The sequence below is a fragment of the Gopherus flavomarginatus genome, chromosome 2 (genome assembly GCF_025201925.1).
Source record: "Gopherus flavomarginatus isolate rGopFla2 chromosome 2, rGopFla2.mat.asm, whole genome shotgun sequence".
Classification (NCBI taxonomy): Eukaryota; Metazoa; Chordata; order Testudines; family Testudinidae; genus Gopherus; species Gopherus flavomarginatus.
The window spans coordinates 175,518,483-175,539,620 of record NC_066618.1 but is presented as its reverse complement, the minus strand read 5'-3'; the positions used below and the strand labels follow the sequence as shown (position 1 = coordinate 175,539,620).

The 21,138-nt window shown below is 42.1% G+C and overlaps 2 protein-coding genes across 2 annotated transcripts in view; both read right to left on the bottom strand.

Annotated features, from left to right (window-relative positions):
* The window catches only part of LOC127044905 (leukocyte elastase inhibitor-like), a 186,158-nt gene that overhangs the window by 100,415 nt on the left and 64,605 nt on the right, over positions 1–21,138 (bottom strand). The gene's annotated exons all lie outside the window — the stretch shown is intronic.
* LOC127044894 (serpin B3-like) lies at positions 4,844–19,250 on the bottom strand. The gene is made up of 8 exons (XM_050940158.1): positions 19,163–19,250; positions 16,588–16,770; positions 14,892–14,963; positions 14,083–14,223; positions 11,676–11,793; positions 10,743–10,885; positions 9,113–9,268; positions 4,844–7,087 (listed from the first exon to the last, which is right to left on the bottom strand). Exons 2-8 carry the CDS (start codon positions 16,753–16,755, stop codon positions 6,683–6,685), a joined length of 1,203 nt encoding a protein of 400 aa, XP_050796115.1. The 5' UTR covers positions 16,756–16,770; positions 19,163–19,250; the 3' UTR covers positions 4,844–6,682.

Sequence of the window (21,138 nt, the reverse complement as noted above, 5' to 3'; positions counted from 1 at the left end):
CTCTGCTGGCGACTCACAGCCAGCCCCTCCAGGGTCTGTTATCACCCAACACGACAGCAGGTGGCGCCACACATGCCACTGATTTACCTGAGGGCTTTACCTAAACCACTTGCGGACCAACAATGGAGGCCCCAGCTAATTTCCCAGCTCCCCAGCCTTACATGCCCACTGGAGTATAAACCCAGAATTGAGCCATCTTGCACTGCAGAGTAGTCTGTACGGTGCAAACTCATTACATAAATAGTCTGCTTCCCCCTCATGTGGGGAAGATATTCACCCAAGTGTGTTAACAGAATTAAGATTCACTAACACATCACTCAAAAACACACAGTGATTATAAGTGAGAACAAACAGATCAAAGCAGGTTACCTAAGAAATCAAACAAAATGCAATCTAAGCCATCTAGACTAGATAGGATCTGAATCAGCAATATCTCACCAAGACTGATGATACAAGCAGGCTTACAGATTCTTGAGGCACGAGATGCATGTTTTGTAGCCTAGGTTTCCCACTCCCCTATTCAAAGTACTTTGTCTTCTAGCGTTTCTTTTAGGTGTTGAGTTGTGGAGGAGTGAAGACCAAAAGATGACACTCCCCAGCTTTGCTTCAGGCCAGCTTCCCAGCCCAGTTTGTGGTCTGGTCACATACCCTTGCATGCCTTGCTGAGTCATAGCAGCCATTTTTATAGGCTGGGTGAAGGGTCCCCAGGTGAGGACAAGCCCTTTCCATGGGCCATCGTCTTTGTTGATGAACCATTAGCACTATCTAGCTTCTTCATTGTTGTACCTGAAAGGCTAGTTGTGGGTGTTTCCAACTTTACAACATCTTTCAGTAACACACACACAGCAAAACTTCATAACTTTTTATAGAAGGACAGCACATCCTTCCAATTGGATATTAATGTTCAACAGATCAAGATGTTTAGAATGATACCTTACAAAGCATACTTTGTACAAAGCATATCATGCTTACATCATCATGGTAAATATGGGGTGCTTTGGGGCACAGAATGTCACAGCATGTTTCTAAAACTAAACTACCCTTTTTTAAGAGAACTGTTTACAGAGATGTGTGATGTGGTGTTTACCACACACAGGTGATGAAATGCTTAATGTGGGTCTGAGAAATCAATACATGCAGGTGGTGGTACTAGGAGGGTAGGCCTGGCCTGTTAAAGATGAGTCTCAGATGGGGAAGGATGTGGGTGGTTTCTGTAAAAGGAGGAAGCCCAGAGTAGAAAAGGACTGAAGGGGGAAAGCCTACATGTTTTTTCTGGGTAGTAGAGTACAGAGGAAGCTCAGGAGGGAATTTACACCCTGGTCCTGATGGAAGAGGGAAAAGGGGTGATGGGGAATCTTGAAGTGGGCCTGAGAGAAGGCCACCCCACAAGCAGAAAGCCTTGTGAGGGACTGGAGCTGAGAATCCAAAGAGTGCAAAGACTTAAGGAGGGTAGTCCCCGAAAATTAGCACTTTGCAGAAGAATGGACAGCTTGGGGGGAGGGGCTGTGGACACAGGATGGTATAAAAGTTCAAGCCTGGAAAAGGGCCGGCCGCTGCTTTCCCTGAAATCTGTGTTTTGCTTTTGAGTTGGCTTAATAGACTCCAGGGAGAAGCCTTGGAGCTGCAAGTCTGAAAGAAGAGTAGAGTGGAAGAGGAGTCTGGGAGGGGAGGAAGATGGCAGATTGTTGACCAGTACTGTATAGGGCACTGTCCATGTGGCACACAAACTCTGGAAGGAGAGAGACTCTAAAGTGACCTGGCAGGAAGGCCAAATCATGAGAAGAGATACCACCCAGGGCCATAGAAGCTGTCAGGAAGGGGGCTAGATCAGTGTTTCTCAAACTGGAGTAGCCGCTTGTGTAGGGAAAGCCCCTGGCGGGCTGGGCCAGTTTGTTTGCCTGCCCCGTCCACAGGTCCAGCCAATCGCAGCTCCCACTGGCCGCAGTTCACTGCTGCAGGCCAATGGGAGCTGCTAGAAGCGGAGGGGGCCAAGGGACGTATTGGCCACTGCTTCCAGCAGCTACCATTGGCCTGCAGTGGCGAACTGTGGCCAGTGGGAGCTGCGATTGGCCGGACCTGTGGACAGGGCAGGTAAACAAACCGGCCCTCCAGGGGCTTTCCCTACACAAGCAACGTCCCAAATTCGAGAAATATTATGCTAGATGGTGAGCTGCTACACCACACCCAGCCACAAGTGGTGCACCTGTCATGACTGCAACTGAAGCTAAGTTTCCAGCCATGTGCACAGACTGGCTTCCTGTTGCCTGCTCCAAACTCTTCCCTCCCAGTTCCTAGGGAGGTGCAACAAGCCCTAATTTAGAGGCAGAAGGCAACTTTCTTGTTTCTCACCTCATATGTACAGAGTAGTTGGTAGATTTCAATTTCTTTCTTTTGCATATGTAAGGGGACTGTTATCCCCTTACTAACATTCAGTGGGGGTGTTTGGTTGCTAGCTCCCAGCACTAAAAGGGGAGGGATAGATGGCAAATCAGGACCCCGAACTGACAGTCCCCAGGAACAATGGCGAGAGGCCAATGCTCCAGGTCAGCCTGATTGACAGGGCGGGCAGGCTAATCAAAGAGACAGAAGGCCAGGGTGGGTCCCCTCCTCCGTGTGAGCTGGAATTGCCTGGGTCAGACGGAGTGGGGCTGAGCTAAGGAGAGAATAGGGACCCAAGCTAAGCTGCTAGAAGCAGAGCTGCAGTCCAAAAAAGCCAGAGCACAGCCCAGAGAGAGAGACCTGCCCTGGGAGGGGAGCTGCAGCAACCAGAGCCAGAGGGGCCAGACAAGCAGCCCAGGAAGCAGGTGAAAGCTGAGAGAGAGTCACAGAAGCAGCCTGCAGAGCAGACCTGCCCTGGGAGCAGAGCTGTAGCAACTGGAGCCAGAGAGGCCAGAGAAGCAGCCCAGGGAGCTGAAGGCAGAGCAGCAGCAGCAGCCATGCTGAAGCAGTGTGGAGCTGGGGCTGGAGCAGTCCGGAGCTGGGTGCGGTGAGCAGCTCGGGAGAGAGAGGGGGACCCTGGGCAGTGGGCCCAGCACAGGGAGACGCCTCAGCCAAGAGGATCTGCAGGCCAGATTTGGAGGGGGATCGTAACCCTGACAGAGCAGGGGTGACACTGGCGAGAAGGGTCCCTGCCACCCAGAGTCTGAGAGTGTGTGGCCACCACCAGAGCAAGTGTCCAACCCGCAGCGTCCCTGCAGCACAGCCAGGGCCTGAGAAGGAGGCCGGGGACTTACAAGGAACAGACTGTGAACTGCCCTGATGTTCCAGAGAGACTGTTTGTAATGTTCTCTGCCACAGAGCAGGGTGATGTGTTTTCCTTTAACCTTTTTCATTTTTCCTTATTCTTTTTTTAAATTAATTGTTAATTAAATAACTTGTATTTGCTTTAAATGTATGATGTGATCAGTGGGTCAGGGAGGTGCGCAGTGCAAAGAGAGTACCCCGGAGTGGGGACACCCTAGCCCCTGTCCTAGGTGACCACAGCGGGGTTGAGGGTTGAGCCCCCCAGGAATCCTGGGCCCAGCCTTGTTGGGGTTACGAGGACTCTGCCAGACAGAAGAGTGGAAGGGGAGTCCTCAAGGTCAGGGAGGCCTCTGGGTAAAGGAAGTTGGAGCAAGGACTCAGATCCTTTTGCCAGCCCACTTCATCAGGGTAGTGCAGAAGCCAGGAAAGTTCCCCACAACAGTGGGACCATTCCCCCACTTACACATAGTTTTTCAGGGGACATAAATTATGCCAAAAACTGGTCCTGGTAGATTATATTGGCTTATTAAAGAAACAGTGTTTTAAAACTAACCATTTATGATTAGGAAACAGGGGAGTATAAAACTGGAAAATGAAACTGAGAAGCACTGCCAAAATATCAATATTATTAGTACTCACTTGTCCCTTAAAAATGATTAGAAGAAGGTGTATGTTATATCTGTGATTGAGGAGAGCATCCATATTCAGGCAGCACAAATACATGCTAAGCACATGCTTGAGTCCCATTGCAATCAGTGGGACATAAGTACATGCCCAAGTGCTGTCTATATACTGTCTATCACCATGTGACCATTTATAGTAGTGTTCTACTCTTGCTGCTTCATTCTTATCACATGCACACAGGTTTGTCTTCAACTTCTGTTCAGCTTATTTTCCTACCACTGCTGAAAATGATAAAATATGTAGTGATTTACTGAATCCTTGACTTGACAGCTGTATAGATGCATTGCAGTTGCACAAATTAAAAGGTCAAAAGCAAAATACAACTATAATACTTCACCAAAGAAAAGCCATAAAATTACAATCTCGAGAGCACTGCACAAAGACTTGTTTTCCCCAGTTGCCCTTTTGGAAGACAATTGGTTAATTACAATTTAGATTTTTCTGACAAGTCTACAGAAAATTTTAATTTCGTGTTAAACTCTAAATAACTGACAGGAAATTGCTACATGAAATTTGGAAGATCCCAAGTTTCCTGTCACAATAGTCTCACAAATCATGGCAAACAATTGGACTTAGTCAAATTATAACCAATTAAATTATTTTAAAAACTGCTAATGCAACTGTGATGCTCCCCCGGGGTACCCAGGGTTCTGAGGCATCTCACCACCATCTGCCTTTAACGTGAAGCAGCCATGTTTGAGCCTGCTATGGATCAGCTCCCTGAAACCAACAGCCTCTAGCTATACAAGCACTACCCTCCAGAACCCCTCAGGCCTTGTTCTCTCTGCACAAGTAGTGATGGACACACTTCAACCCTTGAGTCCTCTGAGCATTCCCTGCAGTGTCTGATCCCTGATCCACTGAACACTCACAGAATTACTGGGCCTGCCATTCCCAAAGAAACACTACACACCAGTTTGTAAGATCCAACTCAGGATCATTCCTTTACTCCACATCACCACAGCACTTCGATGTGTTTACAATGAAAACAAGAATACATTTATTCTCAAAGACTAGAGATTCAAGTAATAGTGAGCAAGAATATTGGAATCAAATGGTTATATATAAAGCAAAATAACGCTCTTTCTATAGATTAGCTACATGTAACTAACAGATTGACCTGCTGATAAAGAAACTTCCCACCCAAAGTTCTCTCCACAGTTTTCAGCCCAGCCTGGCTGAGATTCCACCTTCATGAGGCAAATCTGCTGTCCATTTGCTTCCTAGCTGAGGGATGCCTGGGTGTCTACTTTGCCTCCGAAATATAGTAGAACAAACCATTGAGGTGCACCTCAAGATAAGGTTCTCCCTCCCTGCTCTTTTCTTCCTATTAGTTCCTGTCTGAAGTATTCACAATCCTTCATTTGCATTCAGTTCAGACTGGTAATAGGAGACCCATTGTGAATGAAACAACACTCAATTTACATGTAAATACCTAGGTGGCTAAACATTTCGTGTATGACAAAAAACCTGTTTTTTACCTTTGCCGGTGACCAACCCTCAGACACAGACTTTAAGAACATATGTTCAATATAGATACACCATTCCTTACATAGTGTCCTCATATACATTTCACAACAACATTGATGGAGAGTGCAACACGGACTCTTATTTCTAACTCACATGACAATTCTTTTGAAGAATGAGAATCAGGAGAACCCTGGAGCCCTCTGCATCTCCTTGCCAGCTGGTATTAAGTGGTTCTTGGGTCACAGAAACATTATTGTTAATTTTCAATGCAGGCATCAGGAAGTACAAAATTCCCACAACTTCCCTAACTCACACCCTGACTATAGAAGTTTGTATCAGTGTACAGTGTTAACTTCATATTCAAGTGCTAAAGGGTTAGACTCTGTTTTCCAACTCTCCCTTCTCCCTCTGCTCCACATCATGTTGAACAGTACTTTCCTCCATGGTAGTCCTTACTCACTTCAGCAGGATTCCTTATGAAGTAAGCACAATTCTCTGTGAGTACAGGTGTACCTCAAATGAATCATTATACAAAATTCTGTATGAATATGCCTAATAAGGAATCTATTCATCAAAAAACATTTCCTGAATATATTTTTTGTCTGTATTGTTACAGACATACTTGCAGACAGATATTTTGAAATTAATTGCCAAAATAATTGAAACTGGCATGATTATTTTGTGTTTTTTTCACAAATAGAAAAGAAGTTTGCAGAGTTTTAAAATATTGTGCACAGAGTTTTTAATTTTTTTGGCACAGAATTCCTCCAGGAGTAGTAAAGGTGGCAGAAGGGCAATAACAATAACTGTGAAAACAATGTGCCTGATTATTCACCTGTTACATTGCTACAACTTTGGGCCAGGTTCTCTACTGCAAGAGTTTGGGCAATGCTTGTGTTGATACCCATTCAGTTTAGGATGATTAATAAAATTCATAGTTCTTTATTTCACTACTAGTTATCAGAGCTCTGGTTCAAGGAGATTCCTAGTGATCTAGGACTTAGCAGAAGAGCCCTTCCTCAGGTGCTGAGAGAATGGGACTTTCTTTAAATAAGAACCAGAAGCAAGTTTGCAGGGGAGGGAAACAGCAGACAAGGTAAGACTGTAGTGCTAGTAACACAGTCCTACCATGAGCATAGTGTGCATTTTCACTCATAACTATGGAGTCACTATCTAGATACAGTGCAAGGAAAAGAGAAAATGAAGAGAATAACATTTCTGTTGTATTTTCTGTACTATAGTTCCATGGCCTGGGATTTCTCTTGTCTTAATTGGAGATTTTCCTTTAAGGGGAAGAAAATCTACCATAGAAGAGAATGCATTTGGTTTTTTGGTGTCTGATAAAGAAGAGGAAAGGGTGATCAGCTACAAACCGTACAGGAATACGTAGTGAGGTTGTACTTATTCCAATTCCAGTTGCAGCTGCTGCCACAGTGCCCTCTTCATTGACCTCTATATAAGCCTTATGGACAACGTGACTCACAAACAGGCGACGTATTTCTGCCATTCCAGATAAATCTGATACTCCCGGGAGAAACACATCAGTCATTCCTAAAGCCTTTAAATATTTGTTAAGTTGAGCACTTGTCTCAATTTTGAACTGAGGAAGAGACACCTCCACTTCATCTTCTTTCAAATGGTTGGGGCTAATCCAAGTTGATAATTTCTCATAGGTAAGTTCCTTTTCCAGCTGCAGGTATAAAGATACACGGGAATCAGAATCTTGTGCTTATGCATCAAAATCAACAAGACACGCACTGTATGAGAAGGTGGGAAAAATGATTTTTCATTCACACTCTGGTAGCCACATCAGGCATGTTTCTTACAATACTACTGGGATCAGTAGCATGACGTACACTAAGAGTATGTCTACAAAGGAATAAAAACCTCACAGCTGGCCTGTGTCAGCTGACTCAGGCAGCGTGGCTGAAAAATTGCTGTGTGAACATTTGGATGCAGGCTGGAGTACAGCCTCTGGGACCCATTACCCTCACAGGGTCCTAAAGCTCAGGCTCCAGCCTAAGCCTGAACATGTACACTGCAATTTTTAGCCCCTCAGCCACAGGGCTTTTATCTCCATGTAGCTGTACCCTAAAGATTTCCAAATAAGTGTTTGTCCAGTGTTGATTATAGAATCTTGTTTTCTTTTTTTAAATGTAAATATAATGACCACAATGCTGGGTCACCAGTGGGAGTCAATGGTGGTACTTCTAACTTCAATGCTCAGACCTCTACCATTAGAGCTAAAGGGCTTGATCCTGCACCAGTGAAGTCAGTGGGTGTTTTGCAATTGAATTGTATGGAAGAAGGGTTAGGGAGCTAGATCAGATGTTAAGTCTGGCAGCAATATGTGGCAGACAGCCTCTGTGGATCTGCTGATGTGTTACCTATATTGTATGCATTTATCATTCATTCATTTTTAGACTGGTCTGGTGGGTATTAACTATTTAGAAAGGTTGATAATACAAAAATGTAGCAATTAGGTATTAATTACATTCTCACTGTGCCCCACTGGAGAATAAAAAGGCTGGCTAATTGTTTATTTTCTGAAAATTCAGTAGACACAGGAACATAAGGAGCCTGCTTTCAGATTTACTATTCAACATGCAGCATTGTAACCAGGCGGCCTCACCCCCACGGCACCTCCTGCTAGTCACTTCGGGAATTAGCTCAATATTCCAGCTTGGAGCGCCCTCTGCAGGCCAGTAATCCACCTGTCCCAGCTGGCCCTTGTGTCACTCCCTGGACCCGGTGCCCTTTTACTTGGGGTTCTGCCCCCTGGCAGCAACCCCTTTTCTTTAGGGTTTCCCCTCCCTGGGAACCCCCCACCCTCTATCCCCACTTCGCTTCAGTATTGGCTACTGCCAGTCATTGTCTAGCCCCATGCCCTGGGGCAGACTGCAGTATCAGCCACTCATCATCAGCAAAGGGGTTTGGACCTGCTGCCTTGGCCTGCCCCTGGATTGCACCCTGCAACCCCAGTACCTCTTGGCCTAATCCTAGGCTGCATCCTGGGGCTTTCCAGGCAGGAGCTCCCCAGCTCCACTGCCTTTCCCCAGCCCTGCTCCATGCTAGGTACCTTGTCTAGTTCCCAGCAGCCAGGCCCTTCTCCCTCTACAGCCAGCGAGAGAGACTCTTTTTGCTTCTGGCTCCCCTGGCCTTCTTATGCAGCCTTATTGCTCAGTTTGGGGTGTGGCCCCCAGCTGCAGCCACTCCCACCCTCAGCCCAGGCTTCTGGCTCCAGCTACAGCCCCCTCCTGGGCTGTTTTAAGCTGCAAAGGGCAGGAGCGGGTAACCACCCTGCTACAAGCATGCTCTGCTGCTCCATAGTCCGATCACGCATCCGGGCGGAGTTCCTCTGGGCGGCGTCCACTGGCTCCCTTGACGCCTTCGAGGAGCAGTGGGCGCTGTCCGGGGTTCTCTGCTCGGTGTCCCCGTCAGGTTCCCTTCTTATGACCCTTTGACCTAACTCCTGTCCCTGTTCTTCTATTAGTTGTCCCCCGAACTCAGTGGGTTCTGTGGTCCTGTGGTTCCTCCCCTTAGGCTGGGGGAGGATCCTTTAGCAGTGGGCGGGCTTTGCCCGCCCACTTCCCAGACACCCAATAGATACAAGCATGCTCTGCAACAAAGAAGAGGAAAGTTATTTTGTCCTATACTGTCTGTCTATGTTCATAATCTGGTTATAAGGTTATCATCTCATCATAGGTAACTTTACCTGTGTTAGACCCATGTAGTCTTTTGGCAGCAGTATATACATACTCAGGTCACCACCCTTGTATGGGAGTTCAAGCACCTGACTGTGATGCTCCTCTATTGTAGCTATTTTGTACGTGCCCTGATGGTACATCATCTGCACAGGTTTACTTGTAGTCTGAAAGCAGTGACAAGTAGTAACAAGTGAGAGACATACAACATATCATCCAGCATTTAAACATTTTTCCTTGTATTGCATCTTCACTTAGACTCAAATGCTGCAGTAGTTGTTCATGGCTAGATAATCACCTTCTGAAGAAAGGTATAAAGTTCTCTTGAACCTCTTCGAACATCTCACAACAGTTTCATCTCTATCTTGGACTCAAGGGAAAGGAGTCAGTGAAGTATTGGGTGAGGGGAGACTGGGAAACCCCATAAAGCCCATTCCCATGATCCAGAATTCCACCATGCTGCTTCTCCTCTGCCCCTTTAAAGCTAAGGTACCATTTATTATCTCCCTGTGCCGGCACACCCACCTCAAAAAGAATAAAAGGTTTAAAAGAGTTAATGCTATTTCAGAAGTTGCCATTGATATTGTGTGCCTCACAGTTTGGTTGTCCAACTTGAGAACCATGCTAAGGATATTAAAACTACAGGTTTTCATCTTTTCTTTAATTTAAATTTCCATTTAAAAGCATGTTCTCAGGTCAAATTGACCCAGAAATTTACAAAACCTAAAAGCAATAGACATTTACAAAACAATTTAATGGAAACAGGTTCCACTAGGAACAATTTTCCTTTAGCTAAACAAATGTTTCCCTGCAGTGTTGCCAACCTATTTTTGCTACATTATGCTAATATATGACCAACAGAAGGTGAAACTGAACTGAAGCATTACGAAGCTGGCTACTCTACATTCATTGCTCACACAAGATGGGGATGGAGAGGGAGTAGCACAGGGACAATGTACAGAATATCACTTAAAAAAAACACTTTCAATATTCAACCTTAATGAGGAGGGAGATCAGTCTGGTGACAGAATGTGGAAACTGAACACAGACTAAATGGATCTTTTGGTGGCAGTCATTGTAAATGTGGCAGCAGAACAACTCACTGAGGTCCGAATATAGAGCAAACCAGTTAAGGGTCTATGAAGAAAATCATTAGAGGCCAGACTATGGACTGCTCCAAATTAGGAGTGTAGCAAGGGAAGGTACAAGAAGCACCTTTGTGCTAGGCCTCTGCTCAGGGGCCAGTTGGTCTTTGCTCACGAGTGCTAATCTTTACACGGGTAGTAAACCTAACTGCACCTGCAGCCCCAAAAGGGAAGGGGAGAAAGTGGGGCTTTGTCCTGAATACTTCCATTCCTGATAGAAGAGCTGACGGGCCACAGAGAAGGGCAGATTCTTCAGCTTCTTATACACTGATTTCCCCCATGCCCCAGGTGGCTTTGTGAGGCATTGTACCTGTGTCAGGCATGATGCGCTCTCCTAGCAGAAGCTTTGGGAAACAGCTCCCTCTTCACCTCCACAGCTGGTCCCTAGGCCATAATAGAGCCCTAGATTTAAGTAGCCAGCTGTAGCTCCCCATTGTCTCCCAACCATGTAAAACAATAGGAGCAATGATGTGATGTGTGTATTTCTGTAATCTACCTTGTTAATCTGAAAAGGTCTTTCTTTGGTGTTTTCTTTCTTAAATTCCACTGCCCATTGCCCTTTGAAGTAGACAGCATTCACGAGAACTAACACAGTATCAGCAGAAAGACTGTCTTGGACAAAGAGATCCTTGATTTTACCTTAAAAAATGAGACAAATTATTTTGTGTTGGCAGTTCAGTAACTCTAGTTTCATTTATCTGTTGTAATAACATAGATGTACAGTGCGTGCATGTAACTGTGTATAAGAATATAAACATGATACTAGACACACATGAAAGATGTTAGACTGACAGGCCTGAGAGGCTGAAGTCCTCTATCTATTCACAGAACAAGTGGAACACAAAGAGCATTTCTGTAGCTTCCATACACTGACACACTGAAGTGCCTCAAGTGAACAATGGAGAACAGATGTCATCTCCCAAAATGGCCATTTTATTCTTCGCTTCTCCTGACTAATCTTGGCTCCACGTCAAATTTTTAGTAGGGCGCTGTCATTTACCTTATCTGTAGAGGAGCTCATAAATCAAGGTACTTTTTGAAGGTCCCCTCTCCTTGCCCAATACCTCTTGCATCTGATTGGATAATTCATTAAGCTCCATGCAGTCAGACACACAGGTGTTCTCATCCAACTCCCACTGAAGCTGTCAGAAGAATTCCTGTTGATTTCAATGGGTGTAGGACTAGGTCCAGAGTCTGCTGGCTACTCTGTTCTCCTCAAATATGTTTTCTCTGTGGGAATTAATGACCCATCTTCAGGTCACTCAGGTGGTCAAATTGCTGAGAGCTGCCACTGCAGCTCCATATTGGGAATGCTCCAATTATGACAAAATATTGTTCTCCTCCAGGTTTTTAAGCACCTTGTACACTTTACCTCATTGTTTTTTATTAAATATCAAGAAATAGCAGCCAATGGCTCACTTGTCCTTACCCTTTGTAAAGGTTTCAACCCACAAATTTATCTGCCCTCTGGTTTCCTCTGCAGCATTCCGAAAATCAGATGGTTTCAATTCAGCCTGGTATAACTTTTGTATGCAGGATAGGTATTGCTGTACAATAAGAGAGAATGTCAGAACAATACATCAGAAAACAGGTCTCTTTTTAGGCTGTCTCTTGAATGAAATAAAATAAAATGTCCCTGTTTTTTAGTTCTGCAGCACTGCAAGAAATATACAAAATATTCAAAAGTGTGTTTGTACATGCTAGAGACAGTGTGAGGACTAGCAGAATGGGGAGCGCATAGGGATACAGGGCCACATAGGTTTGGACCATTTACATAAAACAGTAAAACATTGAAACTCTTTGAAGTTCTGCCAGCTGACTGACTCTGCCACAGACTCATTGTATGACCTTGAGAAAGTCATTTAATCTTTGTGTCTCAGTTCCCCATTTGTGAAATAACAATAGTGTTACTGCTTTTCTCCTACATCTGCATCTGTTCTGTCTATTTATATTGTAAGTTTTGGGGCAGGGACTGTCTTTTGCTACGTTTCTATATCATTCTAGCACAAGAGGGCCCCTAGGTTTTACTACTGTATAAATAATAATGACTACTCACAGATTTTAGGAGTTCTGCTGTGGTGAGGCTGGTGTTTGCTTTTGCATGTGATCTTGTTATGTAAGGCTGATTTACTCTCTGTTTTTTAGATGCAATAAACACATTTATCCCCCTGCAACCTATCCACTTCAGCAGGCATTTACAGAACATCAGGTTTTGGTTACCCAATGGAAGGGGGAGCTAGGTCTTTCTTGAATAACCAGAATGTCTGGTTGTCACAGGTCCTCTCATGGTCCTTAAATGGCTGCTTATGCCCTAAAGGACTAGGGGACTATTTTCACATAGGCCACTTTCTACTCCCATTCAGTGGAAAGATCTGATAGATGCTGCCTCCTCTTGCAGCAACCAATCCTTAGGTTTCTCAAGTTTATTTGCCATCGTGGGTGGACTGCAGAACAGGAGAAACTGGTGGAACAGGACCCACTACAGGTCTTCCTGTTAGTTCTACAGGTAGAACCCAGAATTTATCCTGGAACTAGAAACCTATATATATTGTCTCGCCACTTCTGTCTCAGTCTAACCTAGTGTGTCTGTGACTGTATATTTATATGTAATTCATGAATGTTTTGAAGCACTGTCCTGTAATGTTTTCCCACCAGCCAAAATAACTAAAGATGACTTCAACCATACTTCCATGTGAAATTTCAAACTAGAAGCAAATTTTGGAAGCTGAATTGAGAAAAGTTTTTGGGCTTATGAAATTTCACACAAATGAAATGGCGAGGCCTTGTAAATAATGTGAAATTAATTGGTTAAAAATGTAGCATGAACCCCAGAACACAGTGATTAATTTTATTGAATTTGCATGAGCTAGAATAATTCTAGCTCACTTTCCCATCACTGTGTTGCTTCTAGGTGCTAACAAGAGTAAAAAGCATTAAAATCTTAATTTTGTCAGTGACACAAGCAAATACAACTCTGAATATATATCTGAGTACCTGGTGCCATGATTAAACAATTACTTTTTTGACTATAACAACTTTTGACTACAAACTTTATTTTGCTGTTGATGTACTGAAGTAATTATATAAGTAATAGTTACAAAGCTGAGGACAAACATGGGTAACAATAACGTACTATATAAAACAGCTTTTCAGGGTAAGGTTTACATAACACTGTCTCTTTATTATATTTTTGTACAATGTCTAGCCCAGTGAGACCCTGGCCTGTAGGCACTACCATAATGCAAATAGTAATAGTAAACATTTACTTTCAAGTATCAGAGGGGTAGCCATGTTAGTCTGGATCTGTAAAAGCAGCAAAGAATCCTGTGGCACCTTATAGACTAACAGACATTTTGGAGCATGAGCTTTCGTGGGTGAATACTTGGGTATTCACCCACGAAAGCTCATGCTCCAAAATGTCTGTGTATTCACCCACGAAAGCTCATGCTCCAAAATGTCTGTTAGTCTATAAGGTGCCATAGGATACTTTGCTGCTTTTACATTTACTTTCAGTGCTGTTCAGCACAGCTAATTACAGTTAGGTTTCAATGCTCTGTAACTGGGGACAAATGAGCAGAGCCTGTAACTAAGCCATTAGACTGAAATTATCTTAAACATTCTATTCTGGAACCATATGGATTTATTTGAAGATGACTGGTTGTTCTGCCCTACTATTCGGTAGCTCCATGGGATCAACTCCACCCCTTGCCTAAGTGGACACACCTCCCATCCAAGTCAGCAGAAAATGGGACCTCAATTGAACTAAGCCCATGTTGTTCATCCCTATCTGTCCTACAATGTCACAGGCCATGAATGTGATCCTCAGTGCAACTCACCTGAAGAAAATTGAATGTCTTTTCTCCATACAGTCTGTTGGCATTAGCCAGCTCGTAGGAAGTGGTAGGTTTGTTGATTGCTGAGATGTCATTAAACTGGGAATGAATCCCTCCAGGTATATCACACTGATCACCAGGAACCTTCAAATAACACAAAGTTGTTGTAGTTTATTTCTGACTGAAGAAGGCTGAGAGTAACAGAGGCACTGCTTTTTAAAAAAATAATTGTTCTCCTATGAAACCATTTGGATTCAATAACTTAACTAGCTTTGCCTTCTCTGACTTGTTCTTGTTTCTGATAGTCTGCAGATCTATGGAGCAAAAGCTCTGTTATAAGGACTAAGCAATTCGTGGCTCTTTTGGGATGTTCCACTCCTTACTTATGGAGCACTATACATGCGAATTTGTTGAACAGCGAAAAATGTTCAGGTTAGTAGAGTTACAAATGTTTTCTGTATATCTGATTTATACATGCACGTGCTCATGATCATGGTAGGAGCCCACTGAAATAGCAAGATGCAAACTGAACTGATCACTTGTGAGTGCAGTTGCAATTATGGCATCCACAAATCAAGCATATAATTGTACAGCATTTTCAATAAAAAAAAATCCTAAACCTTACTCTTTGCTATCTTGTATACATTTCTATCCTTCCACCTACTGTCACCTACCATCACAGCATTCCCCCAGACCCCATTTTTATGTTATAATTCTAATCTGCCAATTTTGAGTTTAGGTTCAAATTCTCCAGAGTTTGTCCAACTTCAACATTTGTTCTAAGATACCAGCAGTTTTTCTAAGATACCAACATCACTTGTTGCTTCTGAAGATCTTCCTGTTCCTGGATTTTCATTTTCTCTAAGTTTAGTGAAGCGAAGAACCTGAGATAGAAATGTAAGATTGCAACAGTTATACACTATATTGATTTACTTATGACAATATATAAAACTGAACTTGTCATGAGAAAATTCAGTTGTCTGTCTTACCTACTGTTCTTTCTATTGGAGATGGACATCATGATGTCAAAAGGCAGCTATTCTCAACTTTTATCACTGGATGCCCCAGTGCATCTATTGACATCAAAATCAGCAAGCCAGTTGGTGAATACTACTTAAAATCACCAAAAGGGTGAGCTATATTTCTATGATTGGGGAACTCACTCCTATTTCTGCCATAATATTCAGTTTTTACACCTTTTTACACTATGTTGAAATAGGGCAATAAATTCAGTAGTGTTCTGCAGGCATGTAGCAATCTGCAATAGCGGATCCTATCGCAGGATTAGGACTTGGATAAAAGTTTATTATTTAAAAACCTACATTTAAGGAACAATCTCAAAACAAATGGAAATGATTTCAGAGTTTGCTACATTTAATTCCAACAAATGCAGTGTTTGTTTGTCAAATGTAGAGTTAGGTCCGCCCATATTTAAGTGGACAGGAGTTTTACCAATGACTTCTGTGGCAATAGCATTGGAACCTGTTTTTTTTTTTGTTTTGTTTTTTTAATTTCATTCCTCTCGTGTGCATATTCCTTTACAGTTGCTAACTGTATTTGGTCCCTTGTCTAGCCTTCACAGCAAAATATCTGTCTGGAAGTTCTAATAATGACAGTTGTATTCAAAGACTGATAACTCCTGTGCAATCCAAGCTTTTTCCAATGAAAAATGTGACTCATACAGGCTCATGGGATCCAAAAATAGGTTAATACTTTTGCTAAACTAGATATTCAAATTATATTTTTATAACTACGACCAAACTTGTGACACTTCAGCATTAATAAATCTGATGCTCAGCACGTTCGTAGTAAGCAACTAAAAAGGACCCTGCATCAGAGATATACACATTTCTGAAATAACCATGTAGGCTACATGGTAGGCTCTCTTTTGATATAATGCACAAGACAGAAATGACATCAGGCAGTATGAGTAAAATGAAGATCAGGGTCTGGAAATTGAAAATATTGAGGAAATATTTCTCTGGGTTTTATCTGAGATGATCTCTTCTGCTGGGGCTGAGCTATTAGCCAAGAGGCTCAAACATCCCTCCAGGCCAAAATAGACCAATCTCAGCAGAGGGTAAGTGAAGCTGCAACATAGGCCATTGTCTCACAGACAATAACCTACCCAAGTACCATTATGCACAACTCATATGTGTAATGACACATGTATGGAATGGTTGCAAGATCAGGGCTTGAGGGGGAAAATCTCTTTTTCTTGGGCTGAAAATGTTATTTCCAGTTCACAATTATGTTCTCAGCCTGCAGCTTCTGCCAGGCATCCTTTCAACTCCATAAAGTTCAATTCCATTCAATGTAGAATTGCCTTTCAGACAGTTACTAGGGTAATTGCTGCTTGTGCAGGCTTTATTACCCATGGAAAAGAAAACTGCTCTTAGTTACAAGAAAAGAAAAGGCTTGAGGAGCTCAGGTAACACTGCACATGTAATGGTCTGCCATTGTTGAACAAAAATGAAGGCATAAAACAAATGCCTTATTATTGCCTACCTTTTGTATCTGGGCAGCAGTATCACCTCTGGCCCCAAGAAGGACCATGCCCAGGGCAGCTGAGATACTCAGAGGAGAATGGATGATATTTTCAGATGGATAATCTTCATTCAGTGCTTTGAAAAAGTCAAGGCAAAATTTGGTAGTTGCTTCACTGATGGAGCTCATTGTGAAAATGAAAAGCTGCAGATGAAAAAAATAAACCAAATCAACAGAGTTCAACAGTCTCTTTTCTCAACCTCTTACTGCATCGGAAGGTTTCTGTGGCTTTCTTGTTAGTTATACACATGTGTCTAGCCTCAGGGTGGAAATGGGCAGAAGTGCTGGGAAGACTGTGATACAGACTTTTAAAAAAAGAATTCCCATTAAGAAAACAGCCTCATCTCCAATTCTCCACTCAGGAAACTGAGACTATCCATTTTCTTCCACTTCTGTGGCTAATGTACAGCACTACAATGAGTAAAATCTTCTACCAACACAGTTTCTTAGAGCAATGAAACACGCTGATGCATCTCCCCATCTGACTTCAGGGGAGTTACTCATGATTTACAGCAGTATGAGTTCAAAATCAGGCTTCCTGAGAGGGATTATTGGATGCTTCATTTCTGTTTGTATGTGATCAGGGCCACATTAGGCTGTCTTTTGCATCCAGATATAGCTAGAGCAACTTCGGAAGAGTTAACCAGATATACCCAGGCGTAAATGAGAGCCCAGTTTGACCCCTGATGTCTAGGTAACAACAACAGACAATGGGTAGAGAATGATCTGATTAATATGTGATAAGGTATCACTGAATCAGCTTATTCTATTGTAAAAGAAATATACACTATGTAAGATGTGTGAACATCTATTTATTGCAATACTTTTCCAGTTGGGGTTAACTGATAGGAACATTATACTCTAATCTGTCTCCATTAACTGTGAAAAGGGATACCCTTGATTTCTTCCCAGGGAGGTATTCCAAGACTTTCACACATAGATAAAAAGACCTGCATGAAGTTTTTCTGACACATAGTTTATCTGCTAAAAAACGTAATCTTGGTCGACCTGCAACTATTCACAAATTTGACACAAATTTACCAAAGAGTTTGGGCCAAAAAAAACATTTCAGGTTGGATTTGTTAAGTGGCTGGTGCTGTGCTCCTTGGCCCCCCTTTATCTTTAGCCCAGTATGTAGGCGGTGGCATAAATATCCTCCATATTTATAGCTGTAAAACAGTATCTCTTTCAGACAACTGCAATTTAGTTGTGGTTTCCTGCTGACTTTGGTTTGCAGGAACCTGTGAATTTCCCATCTTAATGTTCTCCTTTGCTAATGATTTGCCAGATGGACTTACAACATTTTTCATTTCCTATAAACATGTTGTACATCAATATGGAATTCAGTACTATCATGAAAAAAAATCCTTAATTTGTCTTTATTCAGAACTTGTACTGTCTAAATTCCCATTGGAGTTGGTGAAAAGTTTGGCCAGATTAAGGACTAAGAAAATACTAGGGGTCAGATTCTGATATGTGGACTGAAATTGAGTAGTGCCTTCCTCTTATAGTAGTCCAATTTCAAAGACCCTTACGGATGCTGAATAGGACTTTCTCCTGGAGTAGTCCTGTTCATTTCAATGGGACTACTCAAGCAGTGAGTTGCTACTCACTATCAGAATCTGATACCCTCAGAGATTTGGGGTGAAGTCCTGGCTCAGTTGACAACAAACACACAACTCCAGTTGAATTCAGTAGGTCCATGATTTTACCTTAGTCTTCAGCTTGTGTTGTTTTCTCTGTACAGGGGCAAACAAACTTTCCTCAGAAACTGGAAAATGTTTCTAGTTGACAATAATTCCAGACTGCCTTAGAATATCTGACCTATAGTCTCTGCTGTAAATTGATCCTTATCCAAATACTTGTTTGACACGCAAATCATGCATGGTCTTTATTATTATTTAAAGATAGATTTCAATAGGACTTAGTTGCCTAACCTGCTTAGGTGCTTTTGAAAATCCCAGTACACACCAATATACATCTTTAGTTGCCTAAATACCTTTGATCATCTGGGTCTCAGGCCTTGGCCTCTTAGGTTTCTCTGACTGTCAACATGGTTCATTATGGAGTACCCAAACACATATTAAGTCATGGATTCTTTTGTCATGAGAAGTCAAACAAGAAGGTGGCAAACTAAAAATATCTTTTTTCTTCCCTCTCAGGTGAACAACAATTTAGTTCTTGGCCCACGAATTTTCTGTATTGTGCCATCTCAGAGAAAGAACTACAGCATGCAGAGATTTATCCGTATTTATCCAATTCAAGATTTTAAGGAACAAGATTATCGTCTACTCAAGAAAATTCTTCCTTTGATTCATCTTGCCCCATATCAGCATCTTTTCTTAAAACTCTGCAAGTTTATAATACTTATACTCTGTTTCTAAAAACAGAAATCTAAACTAAACTCACGATAAAAATGTTTGAGCCATGTTTTACTGCCTGACATGGATGTTATCATTTAATCTGCCTAGGGTTTTACTAATTCAGAATAAGTTTCAAAGAAAGCTAATTGTGTCTATACAAATATCTATATTACCTTAGAGTCCTTTGAGAGAGAAGGAATTATTTGTGTCCTCGGCCGAGTTCTGGGTCTGTTTGTTAGGCAATTGACATGTTTAGATATATAGAACAGTTGCACTTCCTTCTAGCCTACATCATCCACTCTTACAGGTCTATCTGTTTCGCCACTTACACTTACACCTCCTCCCCACCAATTTCCAGAACTTTCTGTTGTAATGTTTGTCTTGATTGTTGACATACCATATATTTGTTTGGCAACAAATAAGTTTAGAAATAAAATGAGATTGCACTTTCCTTTCCTTCTAGCCTATATTCTCCACTCCTAGCGCCCAATATGTTTCCCTACCTAAGGCTTCTCTTCCTCCCAACCACTTTCCAGAAATTATTGTTGTAAAGTTTGATCAGATTATTGATCCACTGTATGTATTTTAAACAGAAATCTTAGAGATTTAGAAGATGAATACAATGATCTTATAAGAGCTGATATTTTAGACATAGGATAAGCAAAAATAACACCAAGTAGCCTATTGTAAGAATGGCTGGTGATGTTGTCCATTGCAACTCTCTTTTGTTTAAAATAAGGACAGCTAGTGTTTAACTTACACCAAACAACACAAATGTCTGTCTTTCTGCTGGATGGGTGTTCTGTGTGGCCTGATTCTCCAGTGCATTATTCCAGTTTTAAACCAGTGTAACTCCATAGATATCAGCTGAGGCGTATCAGTGTAAAACTGGAGTAATGCAGGGATCAATTAGATCTTGTGACTCCACATCCTCATTTAAAACCATTAGGAATGTAGGTACTGCCATGCCAGATCAGACAAACAATCAAACTGAACCTGGTATTCGGTCTCCAGTCCAGCCATGACCAATATCAAATGTTTAAGTGGAGGATGTAAGACTCCCAAAATGGGGTTGTCAAAGAATGCATGGAATGAGCGCTAAAATATTCCCATGTCAGAAGCTTCTCTCTAATTCAAGGCAGCTGTGGGTGCTCTGTGCACTGAAGGATGAGGGCTAGTAACCCTTTTTAATTTAAAGGCTGGACTAAAGGACATCCTTTGATACACAAACTGATCTGCATTCAGTGCACTGGATGCTGAAGTGTAGAAACATTTTTTTAAATCAAAGGGTTTTTTGTTTGTTTATTTCATGCTGAGACCCACCATGAAAATTAACAGCTCATGTACAGCCAAGAGTTCCCTCTCTCCAAGATAGCAGAAAAGGAATTCTGAAATAAACAGGCACCTTCATTCTCCATAGGTTGGTCTTGTATTTTGAAAATCCAAGTCTGTTAGCTGTGTGAAGGAGCCCTTTTCTTGAAAGTGTGTCTGTGCAGACATATACCATAAACGCGACTTCTTTGGGGTTACATTTTAGCACACAGCTTTATCATATTATATTTAACAGGACAGTATTGAGATGGAATGTGTTTGTGCAGTCATAGTGAGTATAATAAAATAAATAAACCCTTATGTAACATTATTTCATGTTTGTTCTTTTCCCATTCAGGAAGCAGAACCAAGAAGAAAGGTGTGCGCTGCATCCCAGAAGCATGGACTTCCAAAGTGCTTGCAGGCAGGTGGGAATATTTTCAATATACCTGGAGGTTCACTAGTGTACCCAGTTTATTTAATCTCTCCTCTGAATTCAAAGAGTTAGGACAGGGGCCAGCAACCTTTCAGAAGTGGTGTGCCAAGTCTTCATGTATACGTTCTAATTTAAGGTTTTGCGTGCCAGTAATACATTTGAACATTTTTAGAAGGTCTCTCTATAAGTCTATAATATATAACCAAATTACTGTTGTATGTAAAGTAAACAAGGTTTTCAAAATATTTCAGAAGCTTTATTTAAAATTAAATTAAAATGCAGATCTTATTAGTTTAGTCTGATCCTTGCCCTTGCTTTTCCTTGCGGAGTTTTCCAATGTCTGGTGGCATCTATTTAGATACTTTAAGCTGCACGCAGGCTTCTGAGTTATAAGTTGATAAC